Source organism: Hylobates moloch, unplaced genomic scaffold (genome assembly GCF_009828535.3).
Source record: "Hylobates moloch isolate HMO894 unplaced genomic scaffold, HMol_V3 SCAFFOLD_21, whole genome shotgun sequence".
NCBI lineage: Eukaryota > Metazoa > Chordata > Mammalia > Primates > Hylobatidae > Hylobates > Hylobates moloch.
In genome coordinates, this window is record NW_026652296.1 from 31,056,509 (window position 1) to 31,082,905 (window position 26,397).

A 26,397-nucleotide genomic window follows, 5' to 3' on the forward strand; every position below is an offset into this window, starting at 1 on the left:
CCTCAGCTGCAGGTCTGTTGGAGTTTACTAGAGGTCCACTCCAGACCCTGTTTGGCTGGGTGTCAGCAGCGGTGGCTGCAGAACAGCGGATTTTCGTGAGACCACAAATTCAGCTGTCTGATAGTTCGTCTGAAAGTTTTGTCTCAGAGGAGTACCCGGTTGAATGAGGTGTCAGTCTGTCCCTACTGGGGGGGTGCCTTCCAGTTAGGCTGCTCAGGGGTGAGGGACCCACCTTAGGAGGCAGTCTGTCCGTTCTCAGATCTCCAGCTGCGTGCTGGGAGAACCACTACTCTCTTCAAAGCTGTCAGTCAGACAGGGACCTTTAAGTCTGTGGAGGTTCTTGCTGAGTTTTTGTTTGTCTGTGCCCTGCCCCCAGAGGTGGAGCCTATAGAGGCAGGCAGGCCTCCTTGAGCTGTGGTGGGCTCCACCCAGTTCGAGCTTCCTGGCTGCTTTGTTTACCTAAGCAAGCCTGGGCAATGGCGGGCGCCCCTCCCCCAGCCTCGCTGCCGCCTTGCAGCTTGATCTCAGACTGCTGTGCTAGCAATCAGCGAGACTCCGTGGCCCAGGACCCTCCGAGCCAGGTGCGGGACACAATCTCCTAGTGTGCCGTTTTCCAGGCCCGTTGGAAAAGCGCAGTATTGGGGTGGGACTGACCCGATATTCCAGGTGCCGTCTGTTTCCCCTTTCTTTGACTAGGAAAGGGAACTCCCTGACCCCTTGCGCTTCCCGAGTGAGGTAATGCCTCGCCCTGCTTCGGCTCGCGCACAGTGCGCTTCACCGGCTGTCCTGCACCCACTGTTAGGCACTCCCTAGTGAGATGAAACCGGTACCTCAAGCAGAAATGCAGAAATCATCCATCTTCTGTGTCGCTGGGGCTGGGAGCTGGAGACCGGAGCTGTTCCTATTCGGCCATCTTGGCTCCACGTATATCCAGTTTTGGTAATTTTTATGTCTTCTAGGAGTTTGTCTTTTTCATCATATAAACCTAGTTTATAGGCACACATTTTTTCATAGTATTCTTTAATATTCCTTTTTATTTCTATAAGGGTACTAGTAATGTTCCTTCCTTCATTTCTGACTCTAGTAATTTGAGTTTCCTTTTTCAATCTTCAGTCCAGCTGACTAAATAAACTTGAGAAGTTTTCAGCTATTCTTTCTTTGAATATTTTTTTTCTGCTGTTTTCTCTTTCTCCTCTCCTTCTGCTCTCCCTATTACATGTATGTGGTGTGCTTAATGATGGCCTACATTTGTCTGAGGCTCTGTTCACTTTTTAAATGTTATTTTCATTTAATTTTTCTCTGTTCTTCAGATTCCATAATTTACATTAATCTATTTTCAAATTTGCTAAATCTGCTTCTTCAAATCTACTGTTAATCCCCTCTAGGGTAATTTTTCTTTCAATTTTTATACTTTTGAATAATACAATTTCCATTTGATTTTTTAAAATAATTTCTATCTGTTTACTGATATCTTCTATTTGATGCAACATTATCATCTTACTTTCCTGTACTTATTTAATCATGGTTTGTTTAATCATGTTTCTATGAACATATTTGTAATGGTTACATCAAAGGCTTTGCCTGTTAAGTTTGACATCTGGTGGTCATAACAAGCACTTTCTGATACCTTTTTTTTTTGGTTTGTTTTTGGTATACTTGTCATACTTTTCTGTTCTATTGCATGTCTCACTTTTTTTGAAACTGGACATTTTAGATAATACATTGTAGAAACTCTGGATATTGGTCTTCCTCACAACCACCAAGGCTTGTTATTGCCATCTGCTGTACAGTTGTTGAGTGCCTGGATGGATTATTTTGGTGCAGTTGATTCCTCTTCTTTGCCATGGGGTATAGCCTTTGACAGAGAAAAGGGGGGTTTTGGTTCAAATATCAGACTTTTACTTTTCTTCCCCAGTTTTGGTAGTTTAAAAATTATTTCTTCATTTATGATATGCCCTTAATACTATTTCCAGAGACTTTAAATATTTTGTAAAAATAATTTTCACCAGTTTCCATGGAGTGGGCCCTTGGAACTCCTTTTGCTGTTATGCCACCCATAATGATCTATTTCTGTTGTTTTAAGCCGTCAAATTTGTATCCATTAGTTACACCAACTACAAGAAACGAATACATAGCTAAGTATTTTAAAAATATATGTATACATTTTTATTTATTAAGAAGTGGCATAAAGAACATTTGAATGTTAATAAGGATATTGAACTCATTTACAGTATTCTCCCTCTAAACAGCTGTCATGCACTTCTACACCTCCACTCTAACTAAAGACTTCTTACTAAGAAGGAGGCAAAGCCATAAACCCAAAGGGTTCTGAGAAGAGTCTACCTGGGTTCCAGTAGCCATAACCTGGAAGATAAGCCCATTAACCTTTCAGAGGGTCAACTTCCTCATCTGATAAGGTAGGGTGTGGACCATGTGGTGGAAGAACATATTTTGTTTTCAACCTGCTTAGCATTTGTTCCGTTGGGTTGATTGGTTATCTCCCATGGCACCTCCTCTCCCTAGCAACAATGAATAAAATGTTGACAACATGGCATACAAAAGGCTAATGTGGATAGTTCCCTGGAACTCATTTGTGAAGGTTGGTAGGAAGAAGCTGTCTTTCCACCTTGGTTGTAAGATAGGGGAATGAATATCAACATTTTCTGCATTTATTTTCGCTATCATATACTGAAGGTTTATATGCAGCAAGAAAGAACAAAGCCATGAAGAGATGAGAGAATTTCAGAGAGCCACAGTCTTGGTAACACTAAGCCCTAAATCCAGTCCTTTAGTCCCTGGTTCCAAAAGTTCTGCCTTGAATACTGTGAGGAACCCAGAATCCTCTGCAGGTACAGAATCAATCAACTCATATTTTTTTGGTTGAAATTAATGCATTTGATCTTCTTTCTTGTAAGTAAATGTTCTTCACTAATATAGAGCATACTGGAGTGGGCCCAGACCAACCCCACCTCTTTATTCCCTACTATGTACACTCCTGAAATCTCCCTGAGTTAGGTTCCTCATCTGTACAGTGAATACAAGCATCCAGCAATTCAGATGTTGCTGTGTAGATAATATAGATGAAATGTTTGGAATATAGTAGATGCCCAATAATTGTTAGCATTATTGTATTACCAATTTAATAATTTCTCAGGCTGGATATTGCCCAAAGTTCACAGGGCACCACAAGTAGCAAAACACTAAGAAAAAGGCTTTGGACGCAGAAAACATAGATTTGTACTTGCAGTTCAACACACTACAACACACTGTGGGATGTGTGACCTTTGTCATTCTTGTGGCCCTTAGGACACGGTTGATTTAAGCAAATTGGCTTAGCAAGGAGATGTTTTCTTTCACATTATTAGAAGTCCAGAGGTGAGATTGGAACAAGGAGCAGTATGGTTGTGCATATTGTCAATCCACCCTGGTACATATCTGCATTCATCTAGACTTCTTCTCAACCTTATTCCCCTCATGGTCATAAGATGCCTGCTTAAAGCACCTGGAGCAACACAATTGCTTGTTTCCAGCCAACAAAGGGAAGAATTACTTTAGATTACCAGATTTCTCTGCAAGCCTGTCTTTTTCTCTGATGGATCCAAACTGGCCAAGTTCACCCCATATTTGAGTAAACCTCTAGCAGGGAACATGGAATTATCCTAGTTGGCTTAGGTTAGTCATGGGGGGTAGATTAAATATTGAGAAATCAACCAAAATAGCTCTCATCACTCATCACTCAACCCTTTCGAGTCTTTTTTTCTTCCTGTAAAATACCTAACTCACAGCTTGCTGAGAGAATTAAAAAGATCAAATGTGTGTTGTACCTTCAATAATATTTGGCACATAGCAATTATTGAATGAATAGAGGACATAGCTGCTGAGATGATATTATACACCAGGGGATATGGAGTATAGGAGACATACTCACCAGTAACAAACACCTGAGTGCCCCGACCTGATTGGTACTCCTTGATAGCTCTCCCTTTTATGAACTTCACGCAATAATAGATGCCAGCATCAGCAAGAGAGATTTCACGGATGCGGATGGAAAAGTCTGTGTTGCCAGGCTTGGTGGTGTCTCCAACCTCTTTTACTCTGGGAAAGTGACCTTGTTTGAAATTGTAGATTAATTTCCGGTTTGGCCCTGTTCCCTTGAACCACAAGACAGGTCCATTTGGTAAGGTATCTGGTACGCTGCAACTCAAGATGATTGACTCCCCAGTTGATACAGTCTGTGACATCTCCGTTTGTTGCACATGGAACACATGTGTGGCTCCTGGAAAAAAACTGAAAATCATTTCTCATTTCCTCTGCTCTGGCTTAAGCATGGGTACAGGTCATGGTTGGGCCTCATTCATTAATTCTTTTAATGACATGCATAAATCCCCATGCACTGAGTAAAGAGAGGCCATTGCACATGGAGGCAGCTTCTCCCTAGAGTGCTGAATGAGGGGAGTTAGTCCAGAAGACCAGATGTATTCCTCCTCAGTTCCATTCCTCAGCCCTCAACCATGGTAAGAGGAGGACAGGGAGGGAGAAGGGGGAATTATCAATGGGTAATGTTCATGGAGAAAGACTAGTTCCCCTATCCATCTAATTGCCTAGAATCACTTGGTACATTTGGAACTGGGTTCAAGTCCTGTCCCTCAACCCTACATCTCCACTGAGTTTGGAATTGGCCTTCCTCTCTCCTCTGAAGGGTGATTAACCTCTGAATTTGTAGAGAAATTCATGCTGAGAGATGTGGAGAAGAAGTTAAAACAATTAAAGAATGAGGTGGTCATGGCAACCGCATATGGTTCCACTACTTATCTCTTCAAGAGAGAGAAGGGAGAGGGTTTCTTCTCCTCAACAAAAAGAGATTAGAACCTCAAGGGCCCTCTACAATTTTGGAGGTTCTCACCAGCCATCCTTTACCCTCCTACACAGTCATCATCACTACCCTACAATGTGTCGGGTCCTGGTAATAATCTCTCCTATTAAGCTTGGTTGTCAAAACCACAGACTGCCTAAGGAGCAGGTTAGAGAGAAAGGGAACTCCTGGCTGGCAAGGCCAGGAGGTAATGGTAGAAAGGCAGCCTGCATTGACATTATGTAACTTAAGGGAAACCTGTGGATTTTCCATTGCCATTTCGGCATCATGGAATGTGTCTGGATTCAAGGGAAGCATTACTGGGAAGGTCAGTTCTCCTGGAAGAACAGAGGGACACCTAATACCACTGTATTTCATGATGTTAATTCAGAGGGTGGTGAGGAGAAGGAAATACTGGTTATCCTGGGAATAAAAATACTGGGAATTAAAGAACAGTGGGGCTGGGCATGGAAGTCTCAGGACAGACCTGGGAAAGCTCAAGTGTCAGGGAATGACTCAACCCCTCTGGGAAGGCTTTTTGCAAAAAAGGCTTTGGAGAGACTGATACACAAGACCCCTCATTCTGGTCTGAGAATTCCCCACCAACAGTGCCAGGCCACAGCAGGAGATCACATCCACTCATTGACTTGTATGGGGAATGGGAGTATGATCTCAGACTGGACTGTGGTGACCACTCAGGCACTTGCTATCAGGCCCCAATCACATTCCAGTTGGCAATGGGAAGGTGAGTGGGATCATGGAGGCATGTAGAGATTCTGCCTGCCTGAAGAGCCCTTTGTTTTGGCCCAGGAGATACTGGGCATTTTGGGGAAAACTTCACCTGTGTTGAGATTCCATCAGAAGCTAAGATGTGGCTGCTAGCATCTGTGACTGGAAGTTTAGGGTCATGAAATAAGTCATAATATACACAATGCATATACCTGGGCCCAGATTTCTTTCTAAAACCTTAGAAGTCAGTCAGCCTTCTAGGGTTGTCATTACCATTTAGGCCATGCAGTGCACACATGTGGTTGCACCTTGCATATCCAGTATCTTTTTATTTGTAAATGTCTCCTATGTCATTAGGTTCTGCTGGGGTTGGCATCAGAGAAGGATGTGGCTTGTCAACATAGCTTGATTCAGTATTTGGCACAGGTGGTCCAGAATGGCTTACTAGAAAGGCTGTTGGTAGAAACCTAGTCTACAGGGTAGTTTGTGGATAAAGGAGCATGGTGTTCAGTATGTAGTGATGATTTGGTACATGGTGAAGGGTTTTAAAGATTCATCTTCATAAACCCAAGGAATAAAGTGCATCAGGCTGTGCTCACCATTCACATTCACGATGGTGCCTGGACCAGAGAAAAACTCCATGTCAGGGTGTCCTACCCTTAACTTCACACAGTAGTAGGTGCCAGCATCCTCTGGCAACACGTCACTGATGCGAATAGAATAGTCAGTTTGATTGGCCATTGTGTTTTCCACCGGAGTTACTCTGGGGAAGTGGCTTCCATTGAAACTATAGATTAATTGTTGTCCTGGCCCAGTGCTCTTGAACCACAAGACAGGCCCTTCTGGGGATGGAGCAGACATATTGCAGGCCAGGGTTAGGACATCTCCAGGATTGACTGACACTAAAGTCTGAGGCTGGTTCACCTGGAACTCTTCATCTGAAGTTCCTGGAAAGAAATATGGAATCATCTCTTATGTTCTCTGTCTTGGCTCAAGATGCTCTGAGGGTCTGGTTATAGGTCAAGGTGGGATCTCAATATGATAGCTTTATTTCAGCATCATGTGATGGCACCAGTCATATAAAAATTACAATGCTGGGTGCCATGTGAGGTGAAGGGAAGGGTACTAGTGTACAAATAGTAGAATGGCACTTTCCTTCTGCATCGGGATATGAGGATGGCCTGCAATATATTAGGAACTAAATAAACATACTTTAAATAAATATATGAATATATTCTTATTAAATGAGAAAATGCAAAATAGAATTTGGGTCAGATTTTTCTAATTGTCTCAGAATCAGGGATACGGCCCCAAGCTAAGGACAGTACGTTGATAACCAACATACTGCATATGGAGTGCATATGGAGTTACCTGCATATGGAGGCAGCTCCCTCCCATACTGGGTCTTCTATGGTGTGAAAGGCCACTCATTCACCTCTCCCAGAGTAAACACTGAGGCATGCATTCTCAGTGAAGTTGCTATTTTCCATAAAAGATCACAAATGGTTTTTGAAGTATAGGAATATCTTAGATATTACAATGGTTGGTTTGTCAATGATCAATTCTACCAAACAAAATCTTATTCCTTAGCACTTAATTGCTCTTGTGTATTCTTGGGCATCACACAAGCCACACTGACATTGAGTTCATGGCAGATACACAAAATGTCTACAAGATAAGTTCTACAAAATTGCAGTTATTCACAATAGCCAAAATATAGAAACAACTGAAGTGCCTATCAATGTATAAAGGAATAAAAATGTGATTATTCACACACATACACACACACAAACATGCAGTGGAATACTATTTAGCCTTTAAAAATCAGAAAATTCTGTCACTTATGACACCATGAATATTATGGTGTGAAATAAGCCAGGCACAGAAAGACAAATACTGCATGATCTTGCTTATATGTGGAATCTCTCTTATATGTGGAATTCAAAAAAGTCAAACTCAAAGAAGTAAAGAATAGAATGTGGTTACCAGGGTCTAGGGTGGTGGGGAGTTGGACAAGGAAATGGGAGATGCTGGTCAAAGCCTATAAAGCTGTAGTTAGACACAAGGAATAAGTTCTGGTGATCTATTGCACAGCATGGTGACTATAGGTAATGCATACTTCGAAATAGCTAAAAGAGTAGATTTTAAATGTTCTTACCACAAAGAAGTGATAAGTATGTGAGGTGATGGATATGTTAATTAGCCTGATTTGATCATTTCACTGTATTGACATGTATAAGAACATCACATTATACCACATATACAATTATTATTTGTCAATTAAAACCAAAATAAAATTTAAAAAACCATCAAGTTGTACACCTTTAAAAACAAATAAGTTCTACAAAACAATGGAGGACCTTATTTTGAATGGTTTTGCAATCTTACTTGGTATATTCCTTTTCTATCACTAACAAATTACCACAAACTTAGTGGCTGAATACAACACATATTAATTATTTCACAGTTTCTGTCCATTTGTAATTCAGATATAGCTTAGCTAGGTTCTCTGCTTCAAGGTCTCACCAAGCTCCACTCAAGGTGCCAGCTGGGCTGTGTTCTTATCTGGGGGTTTGACTGGGGAACTGTTCATTCTAAGTTCACTCAGGTTATTGGCAGAATTCAGGTCTTTGTGGTTGTAGGACTGAGGTCCTCAACTTCTAGGGGCTTCCCTCAGTTCCTTGCCATGTGGGCCTTCTCATAAGCAGTTTGCAACATGGCTCCTTGCTTCTTTGAGGCCAGAAGTTGCAAGAAAAGCTCTAGTGTGATGGATCTTATACAACCTAACATACTTGAGGGGGTGACAGTGCATCACTTTGGCCATATTCTATCAGATAGAAGCATTTCACACACAACTGAGATTACATAAGGGTGGGATAGTTGGGAGTCACCTTACAGTCTGTGTACCACACCCAGTAAGTACAGTTAAAAATTCAAGTGAGTTTTACTAGCTTTAAGTGTCTTAAGTTAGCTTTTACCTAAATATTTTTAGTCATCCTTAACTCTGCATTGAATAAAAAGAGCAAGTTTTATACTTACCCTTCCTATGTATAAAGCACAGACAGATATAAATGCAGTATATAAACCAACAAAGAATATATCTAAGTTATTAAAATTTCATGGTGAGGCTACTATGAGTTGAATCGTATGCCTCTGAAATATATGTTGAAGTCTTAACTCCAAGTAGCTCAGAATGTGGCCTTACTTGTAAATAGAGTTGTTACAGACAAAAGGAAGTTAAAATGAGGTCATTGAGGTGGGTGCCAATCCAATATGGTGGTTGTTTTTATATGAAGTGGAAATTTGAACACAGAGACAGACATACACAGGAGTAAGATGACGTGAGGATACAGGGAGGGTGGTGCCACCTGCTATCCGACAAATGTTTGAGGCTACCACTGCCAGAAGCTCAGAGAGAGACATGGAACAGATTCAACCTCACAGTCCTCAGAAAGAACCAACCCTGCCAACACTTCGATTTTGAATGTCTAGTCTCCAGACCTGTGAGAAAATTAATTTCTGTAATTTAAACCACCCAGTTTGCAGTACTTTTTAAGAGTAGCCAAATACAATGGCAATAGAGAAATAAAAAACTGAATTTCACAGAAAGAAATGTAGAATCTGCCAGGGGCCAGGCATGGTGGCTCACGCCATGGGAGGCCGAGGCAGGTGGAACTCTTGAGCTCAGAAGTTTGAGACCATCCTGGGCAACATAGGGAAACCCCATCTCTACAAAAAAGACCAAAATTAGCTGAGCATGGTGGTGTGTGCCTGTAGTCCCAGCTACTTGGGAGGTGGAGGCACGAGAATCACTTGAGCCCAGGAGGTGGAGGTTGTAGTGAGCCAAGATCGCACCACTGTACTCCAGCCTAGGTGACAGAGCAAGACCCCATCTCAAAAATAAATAAATAAATAAAATAAAATAAAATAAATTACACATCCTTTGATTCCAGAGGCTGGAGAGCTGTGATGAGTGCTGTGCCCAGCTCTGTGACCATAGGTGTGAGTCCTTTACCTGAACAAAGAGATTTGCAACAGACATGGCCACTGGGAGACTTTGTCAGAATTGGGGGCCATCCCAGTGTAGTCTTCTGAGTTCTGCCTGTTCTCGGATAAGATGGAGAAAACGCTCCCAAAAGAAATTCTCTGGGAACAGGTGAGGGAGAGTTCACTAAACAGGCAGAGGGGAGAACCCACCACACACACACTGAGGCCCCACTCACCTGCCAGTTCAAGCAGCAGATACAGCAGTAAAGAAGGCAGAGGTGGGTGGAGTGGGGAGGCAAGGATGGGCATTGTGGTGAAACTTGGAACTTGCTCTGCCTGAATGTCTGTCCTGGAGAAGCCCTTGACTCAGTGCTTTGAGCAGAGATGGCAATTCTTGCCTCTGTGATGTCAGAGGAAGGGGATTGTGATGAGAGGAAAGGCCAGGGGACTGGGACCCTTTCTCCTTTGTGATTATAAAATTGAACAGACAAGGTTGCTTCAAGCTAAGAAGTTGCTGCTGGAAATATTTAGCATTGCTGGGGCTGGGGGGCTTGACACCCACAGGCTTATAATCCTTCCTGAGTTTCATCCTATCTCACAGGTTCTCCCCAACTTCATGGCCTTTGCCTATCTAGGAGCCTCAGACACATAGACTGGACCAAGGCTGCAACCTCATGATGGGCAGGTGTAGGTCTAGTTCCTGCATGAGCTCAACATCTGGGCCTCTCTGAGCTGCACAGCTGAAGAAAGAGACAAGATGTCTATAGCCTCACCCACTTGATAAGAGTTGGACTTTGCAATGGATGCCCTTTCTTCCACTCCAGAGTAGTTAGAGGTAAAAAACAAGCAATATCTGCTGTGGGCTCTTGGCTTTTCTGTGGGTCCCTCCATACACTACTAGGAACTGCTTCCTTTTTCCTTCCTGCAGAGGAATCAGGCATGGCTGAGAAAGATATTCGAGTTGTGGAGGTGGTGATGATTTGTGCTTTAGAGGATGGAGGGGGCCTGCAGGGAAGGCGGAGCTGTGGGGAACACGCTCTAGGAGGGAGAGCACCATGCCTACAAATACCTGGGAAGGTGAAAGCTGCCTCTCCTGCTTGGGCTGGACCTGGGACCAGCTCTCAGGGATTGGATTGGAGGGGCAGAAGAAATGCTCCCAGAAATAGGGAGGAAGCAGCATGTTGGCATCCTTCTCTCTCAGCTCTGGAATGGGTTCTTCCTAAGCACAAAGGTTGTGTTCAGGGACACTCAGCCCACACTCAGCTGGTGACCCTTTAATGTTCAAGCATCCATAGACAGGCACTGGCTGCCATGGCTGTTTCCCCATTGCCTCCTCATAACTTGTGCCTCCTCCTCAGGGGCCAGCTAGATGTCAGGGCCGGGAGAGATGTTAGACCTTCTAGGAAAAGAAAGCAGAGCCAGGCTGGCATGTTCTCTCCGAGACGACAAGAGTCCCCATCCCCTTGTGATGTCATCATCCTATCCCGTTGTCCTGAAATGATGAATTCAACAAAGGAATTCCAATCCATGGCCGCTGCTTGGAACTAGACAGGAACGTTCCTCCAGCCTCCATCATCCTTCCCTTCCCCTACTCTGAGGAATCTTCTCACCTTTTATTAGACTCTAAGTTCCTTGGAGAGTCAGTACTCACAGGTCAGTACCCAAGAGTGCCAGCTTTGGAATCAGATATAATCTAGGTTAAAATCCTGAATCCACCCCTAGGAGCTGAGTATTCTTTGGCCCGTGATGCAGACATGTATATCCTGCAACCACCTTGACATCTTCATTTGTGTATATATATATATGTATTTTTTTTTTTGAGACGGAGTTTCGCTCTCGTTGCCCAGGCTGGAGTGCAATGGTATGACCTCGGCTCACTGCAACCTCCGCCTCCTGAGTTCAAGTGATTCTCCTGCTTCAGCCTCCTGAGTAGCTGAGACTACAGGTGCCCACCACCACGCCTGGCTAATTTTGGTATTTTTAGTAGAGACAGGGTTTCACCATATTGGGCAGGCTGGTCTCGAACTCCTGACCTCAGGTGATCCACCTGCCTTGGCCTCCCAAAGTGCTGGGATTTCAGGTGTGAGCCACTGCGCCCAGCCTTTTTGTGTACCTTAAATATTCAAGTTTGAGTTTCAGGTCTGCACTCACAAACCTTATCTTCTCCCACACCATACCTGCTTGGTATTTGGTACCATCATCTAAGCAGTTTGTCAAACCAGGAAGGGGCTCATGTTCTATACCCTCACTTATCCACTTGTTACCAAGTAAAAGGGGGTCACTGCCTGATGTGCTAGAAGCCAATACTGTGACACCAGCTTTTGAGAAAAGAAAAGCTTTTTATTGCAAGTTGACTAACAGGAAGACAGAAGTCTATCTCAATCTAGCTCCATGTGCTGGCTTCAAGGCAGTAGTTTTATTAGCAAAAGTTTAGGGGGTGGATTCTGGGATTAGTATGTGATTTGTGAAAGGAAAGGGGAGGTCTGGAAAGTCCTTGGGCATGCACGGTTATCTCTCCATGCCTCTTCACGGGTCCCACGGGCAAAACCCTGGGGAGTTATTATGAAATACGTGGTAGAAACTCAGGCTGTGACATCAGCAAGCTCACTCTGAGCAAACTCCAGTTGGCCATATTGGTTCCAACAGATTTTAGTCAGTTTTGTTATCTTACAAGTGGAGGAAGTTTTGGCAGTTTAGCAAGTTTTTTTTTTTTTTTTCTTATCTGCTATCCCGTAAACTCAAGAATTTCTGTTAGTAACTGGTTTCTTTACCTCTTTGGGGGCATAGTTTCACACTCCTATCTTGCCCCTGCCAGGCCCTATTGGATTTACCTTCTAAATCCCTTCTAAATTAATCTCTTTCTTCATCTCTATTATCATCTCTTGCCTGAATAAAAGCAATCGCCTTCTCACTAGGATACCCCCATTTTCATTTGCCCTCTATAATCTCCTTCTCCTTCTTCAGCCAGATTGGTCTTTTTACAACATAGATATAATTATGTCCCTCTTTTGAATAAACATTTTTGTGGATTCTCATTAATCCGGAGGTACTATAAACAAGGCCTTCTTCTGTGACTGACTTGCTCCCTTAGAGATGAAGGGATCCCCACCTTTCTGATATGTGGCATAGCTTCACTGTCCCAGGTTGGGTTCCCTGGGAGACAGACTGGGGTGAAGATAAACGAGCAGGTTATTTTTCAGGGAGTACTTTTAGGATCAACACTTGGGGACGGGAGAAGAGGGAAGCAGGATTGGGTAGAAGAAGAAGCTGGGCTGCAATGAAGTCCCAATGAAGACCTCAGCTGACCTTGCATGGAGCCAGGTACTAGGATGTTCCTCCAGAGTTGCTCTGAGTTAGGATAAGAGAGCTGGGCCTTTATACAACTAGGTTGATGAGTCCAATGAGATGTGGTCTGTTCCCAGATATGACCTAAGCAAGGGCACTCCCTTCAGCTGAGACAATCCCAAATAGGGCTGATGCTGAGGACCATCTCCACAGCCAGGTGCCTCTCAGCATCTATTACACTCCTCTTGGGAACAACTTGTTCCTGTGAAGACTTGGGCTCAGGACATTATTCACTCACTGATAGTCAGGTCCTCTAAGCTATCCCAGCTCACCCACATAACCCAAAGTTTTCTGATCCCACTTGGTCTGACCTGGGTTTTATTAATGGGAAAAGTTTAGGGCGAGCATCATAGGGGATTGAGAAGCCACTTCCTCTGGCATCTGAGTGCCTAGGTCTGGGGTGAGCTCTGGTAGGGGACAGAGGAAGGACGAGAGGAAAGGAAACCTCAGGCTTTTGAAGTGAGATAAAACTTTGGAATATTAACAAAGTCTCCCTACCACACATTTCCTTGCATTGTTCCCCACGGGGTGCAAGAGGCAAATAAAACCTAGCTGAGGACAACACGTTAATTTTTTTTAATAGACTTAATTTTTTAAGAACAGTTTCAGATTTACAGAAAAATAGAGCCCTATCATTAGCATCTTCCATTAGTATGATACATTATTATAATCAGTGAACCAATATTGATACATTATGATTAATCAAAGTTCATAATTTATTTAGATCTTTTCTTTTTACCTAATGTCCTTTTTCTCTTTCAGCATCCCATCCAGGATACCTGTTACATTTACTTGTCATATCTCCTCAAGCTTCTCTTGGCTGTGACAGTTTTTTAGACTTTCCTTGATTTTGATGACCTTGACAGTTTTGAGGAGTTCTGGGCCCGATATTGCAGGATGCCTCCTTATTGAAATTTGTCTGATGTTTCCTCATGATTAGATTGGGGTTGTGAGTTTTGGGGGGAAGGTAACAGAGGAAAAGTGTCATCTTCATCACATTGTATTAAAGGTACATATTAGTGACATGATTTATGATTCTTGATGTCGACTTATAACTGTTGATGAACTCTTGATCACCTGGCTGAAGCTGTATTTGTAAGATTTTTCCACTGTAAAGTTATTTTTTCTCCTTTTTTCCATGCTGTACTCTTTGCAAAGAAGTTGCAATGCACAGCCCACACTTCAGGAGTGGAAGTTATGTTCCACCTCCTTTAGGGTGGCATGTATAAATAAATTATCTGGGACTCTTCTGCACTGGAGATTCTTCCCTTCTTTCCTATTAATTTATTCAATCATTTATTTATATCAGTATGGACTCAGATATTTATTTTATACTTTGGACTATAACTCATTACTACTTTACTTTTTTTTTTTGCTGAAAGTGTTCCAGCTTTGGCCTTTGGGAGCTCTTTCAGTTGGTTCCTGTGCCTCTTTGATGTACCCCAGTCACCGTGGATTTTGATTTTGGGGTTGACTTTTTTTTGCTTTTTAGCACTTTCTTACTTTATAGAGGATGTTGAATTTTTGATGGAATGTTTTAAACAGAAAGAAGAGAGAGTAGTCTTTAAAGAAAGAGCTTGAGAATACAGCACACAAGCCAAGTGATCAAATGAAGAGAAGTTTTCTTTTGAAATCCAACACCTAGTAGAAACCAATGACCTCAATGATGTATTCACTCATTTAAAAAATTGACAGCCTATTATATGGCAGACACAGTTCTGGCAACTGAGGATACAGATAATCCTCCCCCACCCCCAACCTGCCATGATAGAACTGACATTCTATTTGCGTAAGATAGATAAATACAGGCAGTTCTCACTTTGGTGATGACATACATGCATTTCACTTACCATAGTTTAGTTAGGTAACATCAGTCCCACAACACAAGTCTCAAAATTTAGGTGCCATAGTAAATTTAATGTAATTTGCATAGAGTACAAACTTCTGGGCTAGCTCTTCAGTCCACAAATCACCATGGAAATAACAAAAGCTCGTCACGATCAGTAATCAGTCATGTTGCGTCTTTCAAAGTCTGTTGGTGATTGGTCCCTATGGATCTCCTATTCAAACAGCAAAGCCTATAGTTGGATTGCCTCCTTGTCTCCCAGTGATGAGCCCATATGACATTTTACAGAAATGAATAATTGAAAGAGGAATTTTGCAGTCAAGATGAAAGTGCAGTGAAGAAATGAGAAGTGAAAATGCTGCAAGTGAGATTCAAATTGAATGTGAGTGGAATTCTAGAAGTACAAATAGTTGACTATGGCAATGTAGATCCTGATGCAGGAACTTCAGATAGGCAGCCAGAGGGAGGTAGTAAAGGCAAACTGCCACAAATGGGAGAGGAGCGGTAATAAAAGGGCTGAAGATGTCCCAAAGGTTGAAATGCCAGCAAAAAACTTCACATGAAAGGATCTTCTGGAGTGATTTCACAATATTGAAAATTCAAGGGATAAGATGTTGGAAGCTAGTCCAAACTTAGAAAGATGGCAAAACACCAAGGTATAATAGAAATGATGCTTGCTGGCTAGGCATGGTGGCTCATGCCTGTAATCCCAGCACTTTGGGAGGCCGAGGCAGGTGGATCACCTGAGGTCGGGAGTTCAAGACTAGTCTGATCAACATGGAGAAACCCCATCTCTACTAAAAATACAAAATTAGCTGGGTGTGGTGGTGCATGCCTGTAATCCCAGCTACCAGGAGGCTGAGGCAGGAGAATCACTTGAACCCTGGAGACGGGGGTTGCAGTGAGCCAAGATCACGACATTGCACTCTAGCCTGGGCAATAAGAGTGAAACTCCATCTCAAAAAAAAAAAAAAATAAACAAATAAAAAAAAAACAATGCTTGCTCCATGTATTAGCCCATTCTCACACTGCTATAAAGAACTACTGGAGACTGGATAATTTATGAAGAAAAGAGGTTTAATTGACTCACAGTTCCACAAGCTTAACAGGAAGCATGACTGGGAGGCCTCAGGAAACTTACAATCATGGTGGAAGGAGAAAAGGAAGCAGGCACCTTCTTCACATGGTGGCAGGAGAGAGAGAGAGAGAGAGAGCAAAGGGGGACTTGCCACACACTTTCAAAAAACCAGATCTCGTGAGAACTCACTGAGATCTTGTGAGAACTCACTATCACAAGAACAGCAAGGGGGAAGTCTGCCCCCATGATTCAGTCACCTCCTACCAGGCCCATCCCACAACACATGCAGATTACAATTTGAGATGAGATTTGGATGGAGACACAGAGCCAAACCATATCACTCCATATTAGAAATACACAAGAAAAAGGCAAGCACTCTTCCAACTACTCTTGATACATTTTTACAAAGAAACAACACTTGAACTCTCAATGTTTCTAATGCTTTGAATTGTAGTGCACAAATAAATATTTATTTCATTATATTTTCATTGTCCTCTACATTTGTAACTGAGAGTGTGAGAGTTTCTAATATTTTGACAAAAAATGGTAAAGGTCACAGAATGATCATTGTTTTTCCGATTGGATATGGAGACTGCTTTCCTGGGTTTCAGGTTGCGCAGTCATTTTTGCAATCCTGCACTGCCATGAAAAGCGAGGGCTGCCTGTATTCAGCATAATACTTATGGAAATAAGGGCTAAAAAAATTAATTAGGATAAGGGAAATTAGAATGCTGGGATAAAGAAAAGATAATATTTTATACAAGGTAGTTTATAGAAGGTACCTTTAATAAAGTGACATTGAGCAGAGACCTGAAGGAGGGAGAGCAGGAGCCATGCAGCTGTGTTGGGGAAGAAGCAGAGAAGTGATATGATTTGACTTTTCCAAAGAATCGCTGTGGCTGAAAAATGAAAGCCAGAGGAGTGGTCCCCAAAGAGATGATGCTGGCTGGGACAGGGAGGGGTGGTGGAGGTGAGAAGTGTGGAGAATAGGGATTTAACTCTGAGGTTTCCAGCAGCAGGCTTGGACTGGGCCCTGAAAACCAATTGTTAAATTTCAGGAATCTTGCAATCTGGTTGTAACTGTTGGCAGTGTGAAATTGGTCAGGTTGGGAGTTATTACACTAGAGAAATTGGCAAGCACTGCAAAACAGCTTTTGGTTTTTCCCTTTCAGAAAGTCCATTGTTAAACATTTACCATCTCACGTAAGTGGACATAGGCATTTTGGAGGCGGAATTGAATACTAGTTGTAAAGGGCGGTCATCGAGGACTCCTCGATGTTGGGCTGTGGCAGCATTTCTACCACAAGCAGCAGGACTGGGAGGGCTGCAGGATACTAGAAGAAATACTGTCCCCATCACAGAGAGAGAAGGGAGAGCTTCTTTCTTTTTGGGTTTGAGGGATAAGATGCTTGGACAAAGAGGAAAGAGAATCATTTTTTTCTTAAAATTGGTATAGGGGTTCATGTGTATTCAGGAGGCAATAGAGAACCTCAACAAGGCTGGGGGAGTTGGGGTAGGCAGGAATCCAGAAGATGGGATAACTCTTTTTTTTTTTTTTTTTTTTGAGACAGGGTCTCGCTCTGTCGCCCAGGCTGGAGTGCAGTGGCGCAATCTCGGCTCACTGCAAGCTCTGCCTCCCTGGTTCACGCCATTCTCCTGCCTCAGCCTCCCGTGTAGCTGGGACTACAGGCACCCGCCACCACACCTGGCTAATTTTTTTGTATTTTTAGTAGAGACGGGGTTTCACCATGGTCTCGATCTCCTGACCTCGTGATCCGCCCGCCTCGGCCTCCCAAAGTGCTGGGATTACAAGCGTGAGCCACCGCGCCCGGCCAGGATAACTCTTGAGAGCCTGGAGAGAGTCTGTGGTTTATGGCCAGTTCCAAGGCGATGGATGGGAGGAGTCCTGGTGTGTTCAGATTTGGAGTGTTTCTCACCTTCTAGGGAGGTGCCGTGAGTCAGTGCCCAGAGCCCAATCCCGTGGCCCCTGCTCCGGACCATGAATGGAGACACTGCTTTGGGGCATCACGGTCTTGTGCAGGAGGAGCAGGAGCGTGTGGGCAGGCAGATGACCTGGGAGAGGAGGCGTTTGGAGCTGAGTGTGGGGAATGTTCTCGCCGGCTCCTTCTCAGGCTGAGCTTCTCAAGAAAGGAGGAGGCAGCAGAGACTGAGGGTCCCACATGGCAGGGGAGGAAGGAAGGAGCTGTGGGAAAACACATTCACATTTATTCATCTGCTCATCTTTCAAGAAATGTTTCCTGAGCGCCTGATATGTCCCTAGTGCTGGTCTCCTCTTAGGATGCCTGTTATGGGTGGACAGGCAGGCCTGAGATAGGACTCTGCCAGCTCTGCACTTCTTCCAAGTCCTGATGCTCCCTCCTCCCCGCTTTCCACTCAAGCACACAGAAGGTCAGAGCAGAAACAGCCCCCAGAGCAGCCCATCTGGGGATTCTCAACACTACAGTGGGGATTCCTTTGACCCCATGGAGTCCCAGCAGTGGCCTCCAAGGGACCACCCACTCAGTTGGCCCTCACTTAGACCCCTCTGTCCACCTTTTCCATGGGACTCCTAGGCCACTGAGGACACCTTTGAACCCCCTTCAAGCATCCCACCTCCTGTAACACCCTTCAGCATCCTAACTCCTGCACACTTCCTGGGGGTTGGGACCCCCATACAGGGTTCCCTGAGACTCCTGAGTATCCTGAGGGAGCCCTGTCACCTTCTGTAAACTCCACTGATCCTGAAGCTGCATGGCATGTGAGCTGGGCCCTCCTGCTGGCCTTGCCCTTCTGGGGGAGCCCTTGGTCAGTCCTCCCTCTCCCACACTTACAGTCAGGCGTTCTGTTTCCAGCAGATGTAGACAGCAGAGACACCAACCACCAGTAGTACCTTGGGGCCCAAGAGGAGAGCTACGAGAAGTGGAGCAGTAGGAGCCAGTGCTAGGCCTGGAAATCAGGGAAGAGGAGGAGTCATGAGAGGGGCCACCTGGGAGTTCATCTCAGGGGCCTCCACTTATCCCATCTGAGGCTACCTGGGCCCATCAATGCTCTGAAGCTTTTGAACTTGCATCCTGCTCTGGCTTCCCTGACTCCAGCTGAAAGCAAAGGCCAGGGAAAGTGGCTCCTCATTCTCACTCACACTGTCTCAAGCTGCCAGCTTATCCTCCTGGAGGGAAGAGTGGAGAGAGTGTATACTCAGGTATTCACACATACGGCAACTGGGTTCCTCGCTTGATCCTCACAAGCCTGGGGGGCAGGGATTATTATTCCATTCTGATGGGGAAACTGAGGCCAGAGAGTTTAGGGAGTGTCAGGAGATTAGTGGGATCCAAACCTAGGTAAGCCCATCATTATGTCCCCAAGGATGACTCCTGAGTCCAACATCCCATGGTCATAAGAATGATTAGGAAACTGTGGGCAGGTGGTGTGAGGATGGATTCAGAGTGAGAGAGTTGCATGCTGCTCTTCTTGGCCCCAGGAGTAGGGGGATGACCCCATATTCTCGTGATCTCAGGGAGCCCTCCAGGAACAAGACCCAGTTAAACCTGCTGGCTGGAAAATTCCCTGGTGTGTCAGGGAATGGGCCTCGGGCTTGGAAGGGCCTCAGACTTCATCTCTCCCACCTCAACCCCAGCGCAGATGTCATCTGAAAGCTTTCTGTTGGACACACAGAGTCAGATCTACGGAAGCACATGTTTGCATTTTTTACATAAGGGGTTTTGGATGTTAAAAGTAACAAATAGAGGTATTAATTTTTTAAATAAATAAAATGTTGCTGGTGGGTCGTTAAGGAAGGAATGGAGACCTCAGCATCTGTGGCTGCTGGGGTGTTGCAGGCCAGCAGTTCTCAGGGGTGGCTCTCTGGGGCTTTCTCTCCCTTGAGGAGAGCTGCACTGCCCAAGTTTACTCCATCTAGGGGGCAGCCCACATGACAGATAGACTGCATTGGGAGTATGAAGGGCCAGCCCCTCCCCTCAATTGAAACAACTCTACAGGACCCTCCGGCCTTTGGCCTCTCGGCAGGAGCAGCTGCATCTTTGTCCTGCCTGCACTGTGGCTCAGCACCTCCCTCCTCCTGCACTCCTGCCTCTTCATTCCCTGAGGCATGTTGACCCTGACAACACTCTAGGATGCTTCCTGCATTCCTTTATCCATCCCCAGTTGTCATCCCAGAGAAACTGTGCTTGGGAAGTGGTCTGGAAAGAAGACTCTAAAATATAAGTTGGGAATCAGATTACTCATCAGCTGGCAGTGAGGACCCTAGGGCTGGTGGTGAGTGGGACTGGAGAAGCCGTGACTTGCTGTTGTGTTGCAACTGTTAACACTTTCACTGGCACTAAACTGGGATAGTGTTACCACAGGAAGGAAATTCCTTGCCATCAGGCTTTTGAAAACAGATTGGGAAATGGTAGTTATAAGAACTAAGGTGTTAGCTGTTGCTGGGCATGAACTCTTGGGAGAAAGGCAATGAGAAACTAAGGGTGATTGATCATGAGTTAAGGTTCAGCATGGAAGCCAGAGGACTTCTTGGCAGCACCGTAGATTCTTATTTCTTGGAGCCACAGGGCAGAAGGAATAGAGAATTGGGTCCTGGGCCTCATAGAAGAGTAGCAGAATCACAGTGGAGGATGAATCTCAGTTTCAATGGCTGCTATGCTGGGATAGGGCCCTGATGGGGAAGTTGTGGGACCCTGAAATGTGGGAGGAGACGTCTGGGTCAAACCACTCAAAGATTGTCAGTTGACTTGAGAGTTACTGGGGACAATTGCAGTGGCATAGCTACTTGTCGCTATAAATATCCTCCCCAAGCCAAAAGAAGAAACAAAAAAGGAAAAGTAAATTCTACACAATCCAGGCCCTAAATATTACTTGAAGAGAGAATGCCAAACTGCAAAATGACTGAGTCAAAAGGGAACACTCACCTAACCCTAGTACACAGTCTCTCACTAGGCTCCCATGCCACTGATGCAGCACGTCACAGAAGGCATCCTGCAGTTTGCCTGCCAGCCTAGACAACCTAAAATGCATTTCCAGACTTAGCATATGAGCCAGGACGCTATGTCAGACACACTGAAAGAACCCAACAATGGAAGCCCTGGTCTGAGCCCCAGTGGGTGGTTGGAAGTCTAAGAAAAGACTCAGCCTTGTCCAGATGGTACAGACTCATCTCATCCTGTGCCTCCTTAAGAAGTACAACTATGAACCCAAGAAATATCATGAGGAGCAGGCATAGGAGAACTTCCAAGGTGAAAGAGCAAGGTAGGAACCTGAGGACTGAGGAACAGCCCAGCAGCCAAACACCAGGGACTCTATGCCCAAATACCAGCCCCCAGACACAGAAAGTGATGAAGGGAGGACATAGAAAAGAGGAGGTCTCAAGTCAATAAATATAAATCCCACACTTTAAGAAACTACAAAAAGTAGGGCAAAGTAAACCCAAAGAAAGCAGGAGATAGGAATTAATTAAAAAAAAGAAAGAGAAGAGAGCAGATAATTAATGAAACTGAAAACACAAAAACAATACAAAAACCCACTGAAACAAAGAGTCGATCTTTTGAAAACACCAATAAAATGGGAAAAAACTCTAGCATGACTGATGAAAAAGAAAAGACAAATGACACATTTTTAGTGTCAGGATGAAACGTGGAATACCATTGCAGACCTTGCAGACACCAAAAGGGTTATAAGAGGATGTTATGAACAACTCTACACACATAAATATGACAACTTAGATGAAATGGACAAAAAGTTACGCAAAACACAACTTACCAGGACTCACTCAATAGGAAACGAAAAATGTGAATAACCCTACACTATTAACGACACTGAATCTATGATTATAAAATATCCAAAAATATCCCTGAGGCTCAGATCCTTCAAAGGAAAACACAAGCATTTAAAGATAAATTAAAACCAAATTTAACACACAGGAAAATGGTTCTAAAAAATTTGGTAAAATGTGAATGTATGCTTCATTTTAGATGATAGGAGGAAATTATTTTAATAACTTTATGAAATTTAGCGATTTAAGCACTTAAAATTTAAGCGGACAATTACACTGGTTTTGTGAAAAATGTCCCTGATCACATGATCCCTCAATGTGCAACTGCAGGTGCATGTGTGAGCAAGTTTTCAGTGGACGTGACTATGCACCTTCCACACATCTCTGATGACTGGGGACATTGTTTGTCCTCTATGTCCTGTCTTTCCTCTTCCAGCAGGCAGGGACATGAACAAATCCGTGACTCAGCACTGACCCAGGAGATGACGCAAACATCGTAGGGTGTTTTGGAAGGAACCTGAGTCCTTATTCTTATTTCCTGGAGCCTCAGGGCAGAAAGAATAGAAGATTGGGTCCCAGCCATCATTAGAAGAGTAGCAGAATCATGAAGGAGGATGAATGTCAGCTTTAATGGCTTCTATGCTGGGGTTGGGCCCTGATGGGCAAGTTGTGGGACGCTGAGATGTGGGAGGATGTATTTGGGTCAAAGTACTCAAAGATTGTCATTCGACTGGGGTAGAGGGACCCCTCCTGGTATTATAAGAGAGGGAAATAAGACATATTTTGGTTATAGAGAGGGGGAACACTGGCCAAATTTGGGTCCTTGGGACAAAGCCCAGCAGAACGAGAAAGTTTCTCTAATTAGCACAAATTCGCATTATAGCCTGGTAGTGAGCCTGTCCTCAGGGACTAGATTTACCTTCATTACTTTGGACCAATAACCTGGTCTAATGACAAGAAGTCTTCAACAACATCCCTCATTACTTCCTAAGTCCTGGTTTCCCCTTTGGCAAAACTCCAAGCTTACTGGGCGTTTGAAGCAGGAAAGGAGATCAGAGATGAACAGAAATTTGCACATAGTAAATGTGCAGAGTGGTTGTGATTATTGTTGGTCAAATATCACCATTGGAACACAAAAGAAGCCTGTGCTGTGACCAAGTCACCTGGGAGTCTGTCCAGGCTTAAACTTCACTTGTCTTTCTGAAATTTATAGAGCAGATGCTGGAGACTGGTGGCTGAGGTCACAGATGCGGATGGAAAAGTTTAGGATAGAACAGGGACAAGGTAGAGGTTAGAAAGTGTAAAAGGCAAGGTGGTGTGCTGGCGAGAAATGCAGAAGGCGAGACACAGGACTTCATAAACAAATGGATCGCCTCCCTCTCTCTTTTTTCCTTTAATGTATATTTATGTCAAAATATCTATCAAGTTGTGCATCAAAGTCTTGACGCACAGTTTCTCCTGGTAGATGGGGCTTAAGGGTGTCTGGAAATTGCCAGTTGTTACCTTGAATCTTCTAAGTAGTGGTGACCCATGGAGTGTAGGATTTTAATGTAGACATTAAAATTCTACTTTATATTTATAGGCTTCTAGCTTATTTTATGACAAGCATGAATATTGCTTTTAACATTAAAGAAAAGGACAAAATTTAAAAATGGGAAGTAACCGCACCATGGGTGATATCTGATCGCTGCTCCTTCTGGTGCGCTGAGATCTCCAGCGCATAGCTTTTGCTGACTGCTTGCTGCCCATCATGCTCCACCTGACAGGTGAGCACCACATCGTCCCTGTGGGCACAGATGTTCACCAGGAGCCAGCTCATCCAGTTGTAGATACCATCCTTGTTCACAGTGACCTTGTTCTCTGTGAGGGTCGAAGCTGTTTCTGTCCAGGACACATTTCCATTCTCCAACCAGGTCGGCTGTAGTCTCTGGGGGTAGAACTTCCTCACCTGGCAGGTGACGTTTGCCTGGTTCTCTGCCCTCATGGGCTGTTGAGTAACCTCCAAGGTGGGTGAAACTGAAACAGCACAGGGCAGAAGCTCTGCTCTTTTGGCACAGACAGATCACAGGGAGGGCTAAATAATGTAGCTCCCACCAACACAGTGAGGGCATCACCAGGACAGTGCTAGGCAGGCAGCAGGTGCTCAGACATTGAGGGCACTCTTCGCATATGAGTGAAATTACTAAGCACAGTGCCTGGCGCACAGTAGGTGCCCAAGGACTGGTAGCTCCTACTAGGCTAAGAATGAGTGATATCTACAAGCACAACCCCTGGCATGCTGTTGGAATGTCAGAACTGTAGCAAAATCAGTGAAATCGCCAAGCACATAGGGATTTGGCTCCTAGTAGGTGCTCACTAATTGTAGTTGCTCTTGGTGAAATAAATGAAACTCTCTAGCCCAGAGATTGGCACATGGTTGCTGGTCCCCTGACAGCTACCATTAAAATGATAGCAAGTGACCGGCTCACCTAGGTGCATGGTGGGTGGGCAGTATAGTCAGGGATTAAATTCCAGGCCATTCAAGCTCTGGAGCAATAGCCTGGGGAGAGGGGAGTGGGCTTGGCAGCCCGATGTGGGCTTGGGGAGGGTGTGAAGGTCTTCTACCTCGGATGGCCTCAGACAAGTTGGCAGTCCCACGAAGAGGGTCCCCCTGCAAGGTGATGTGGGCCACCTCGCAGATGACTTGAGAGTGAACATCTCCACGGGTCAGCACCACCCTGGCTGTGCTGTGGATGCTGTAGGACACACTCTCTCCTGCTGGGTCCACGTTGGTCTGGAAGTCTGAGATCTCATTCCCATTTTTGAACCATTTCAGGGTGATGTCTCTGGAAGAGAAGCCGTGGGACTCGCAGGTGAAGCTCACTGTGTGCTCAGGCGTGGTCCTCACTGCCGGGCCTGATACCAAGGGGGCAGAGGGTTTGGCTACAAAAGGAGCATCAATAATCAGGAGACATGACTGAGATGGCCATCACTAATGATAAGCGTTTGACATGTTAAGAACCTTCTGAGACGTTAGTTTTTAACCTTTCTAATAATGTCGCGAAGGCAGTGTCCTTATTCTCATTTTACAGATCAGGACACAACAGCTCTTAGAGGTGAGAACCAGCCCATGATCAGACAGTGAGTAGGGGCAGGGCCCAGAGGGAAGTCCAGGCCTGAGTTCAAAGTCCTCTCCACACAGGGAGACTTCCACCAATCTGGGCATAGGAACAAAATTACTAAGCCCTCCATGTTATTAACTGGTCCTAGCTGGCCTCCACCAGAAGGCTCACTAACCTCCGAGAGGGCTTGTATAGAAGCCAATACAGGGATCAATGGCAAAGTGGCACAACCATGACAGCTGCAACCAGGCTGCTCAGCCCATGAGAGGGGTGACCTGACACACCCAGTTCCTCATCTGCAAAATAGGAGGATGGCATTTCTACTTCCTGGGATGTCGCCAGGATTAAATGGGGCAATGGAAGCAGTTTTGCTCTGGATCAAACACAGAAGATGCTTCTCAAAATTAAACACAGATCTATCTTTGACCCAGAATTTACAGATACACAGAGGTCTCTCTTTAGGTATTATAAAAATATGAATCATTCCATATTTTTATTCTTTTCACAAATATTTCATTCTGTCAAATAAAAGGCATTAATTAAGGATAACGCTTTAACGTAGAGCCAAGAGTTTGTAAGAGCATTGGAATCACACCTGCTAAAGGCCCTGATAACTCCATCACGTGGGGTGGGGCTTTATTTCTGGAAAGATGGCGGTGCAGGAAGGAATCACTGAAGATTTGGGGAACAGCAGCACCATGAGAGATAGCTAACCAATTCAAGAACAACAATAACTCAAAAACAAGAACAGCAATCAAGAGAACTTCACAACTGAGAACATATGAAAAAATAACATATAAAAAGGTCTTTAAAATTAACATACATAGTAACCTTATAAAGATAGCAAAAGGGAAGTGAATCTATAAAATAACATCAGGCATGTAAGAAACAGGAATAGTTAGGCGTGAAGTAACAGGTATCTTGGAAAAATAACCAAAAAAAGAGACTTTGGAAATGAAAACATAATTACTGAGGACAGTTTTTAAAAATGTAGTAGGTTGACTAGGGGACTATATATACATAAGTAGTAAGTTATTGGGTTGGGGGATCATGTGGGGCAATCCCTTAGGATTCAGCACAGAGACACACCTAAACAGAGTAATGTGAATAGGTGTAAATATAGGAATAACGAAAGATATCTCACAAAACATGTCAAAAAAGTTCCCAGAAACAGCTGAGGAGCGGAGCGCTTGCAGAGAGGGTGGCGGTGCCCAGGGCTGGCTCTGAAGACACAGTGATGATGATACTGAAGATATTCACTGTTTGATTTAGAAGGGAGGGCAGACAACAAATAGACCAAAGAAATTTAAACTCAGAGATCAGTGGCATCACTTTTCCTTTAATTATTTCGAGTCAGTGCAATCGCCATCTATTTCCTCTATGAACTGCCCAGCAGTAGCTTTCTTGCCTGTGTGGTGACTGATCTCGTTGTCAGGTGGCTTTTGGGCAGTGAAGAATGTCACCGGTAGGGTAATGATTGGACTATGTTGGTGGAATCACATTGATGACAATGGAAAGGGCCATTGGGCATTTGAGTCCTGGGAGGCATCCTCTTAAGAGAGTAAAACTGTCTTAGAGGCTGAAGCAAGAATCTTCTGGTTGGGACTAATGGCCTGTCCAGTGCTGTGAGTGATATTTGCTTTTAGTGCCTGATTTGATTTGGCTCTGTGTCCCCAC

At 44.3% G+C, this 26,397-nt stretch overlaps 2 protein-coding genes and 1 long non-coding RNA gene across 3 annotated transcripts in view; 1 reads left to right on the top strand and 2 right to left on the bottom strand.

Annotated features, from left to right (window-relative positions):
- Window positions 1-10,931, bottom strand: part of LOC116461117 (tyrosine-protein phosphatase non-receptor type substrate 1) — a 29,730-nt gene extending 18,799 nt beyond the window's left edge. The window contains exons 1-4 of the mRNA XM_058433197.1: window positions 10,638-10,931; window positions 9,805-9,968; window positions 6,181-6,528; window positions 3,929-4,276 (exon numbers count right to left, since the gene is read on the bottom strand). Of these exons, the coding sequence (XP_058289180.1) occupies window positions 3,929-4,276; window positions 6,181-6,528; window positions 9,805-9,877 (769 nt within the window). The 5' untranslated portion in view covers window positions 9,878-9,968; window positions 10,638-10,931. The remainder of the gene's footprint in view (window positions 1-3,928; window positions 4,277-6,180; window positions 6,529-9,804; window positions 9,969-10,637) is intronic.
- On the top strand, window positions 10,075-13,941 carry LOC131382240 (uncharacterized). The gene is made up of 4 exons (XR_009211539.1): window positions 10,075-10,403; window positions 10,927-11,221; window positions 12,769-12,889; window positions 13,676-13,941. It is a non-coding gene; the product is annotated as an uncharacterized LOC131382240 (long non-coding RNA).
- A 4,729-nt stretch (window positions 13,942-18,670) lies between these two features.
- On the bottom strand, window positions 18,671-25,038 carry LOC116460976 (signal-regulatory protein beta-1-like). The gene is made up of 4 exons (XM_058432864.1): window positions 25,005-25,038; window positions 24,224-24,541; window positions 23,288-23,635; window positions 18,671-18,783 (listed from the first exon to the last, which is right to left on the bottom strand). The coding sequence occupies exons 1-4, from the start codon at window positions 25,036-25,038 to the stop codon at window positions 18,671-18,673; spliced, it is 813 nt and encodes a 270-aa protein (XP_058288847.1).
- Between the last annotated feature and the right edge of the window lie 1,359 nt (window positions 25,039-26,397).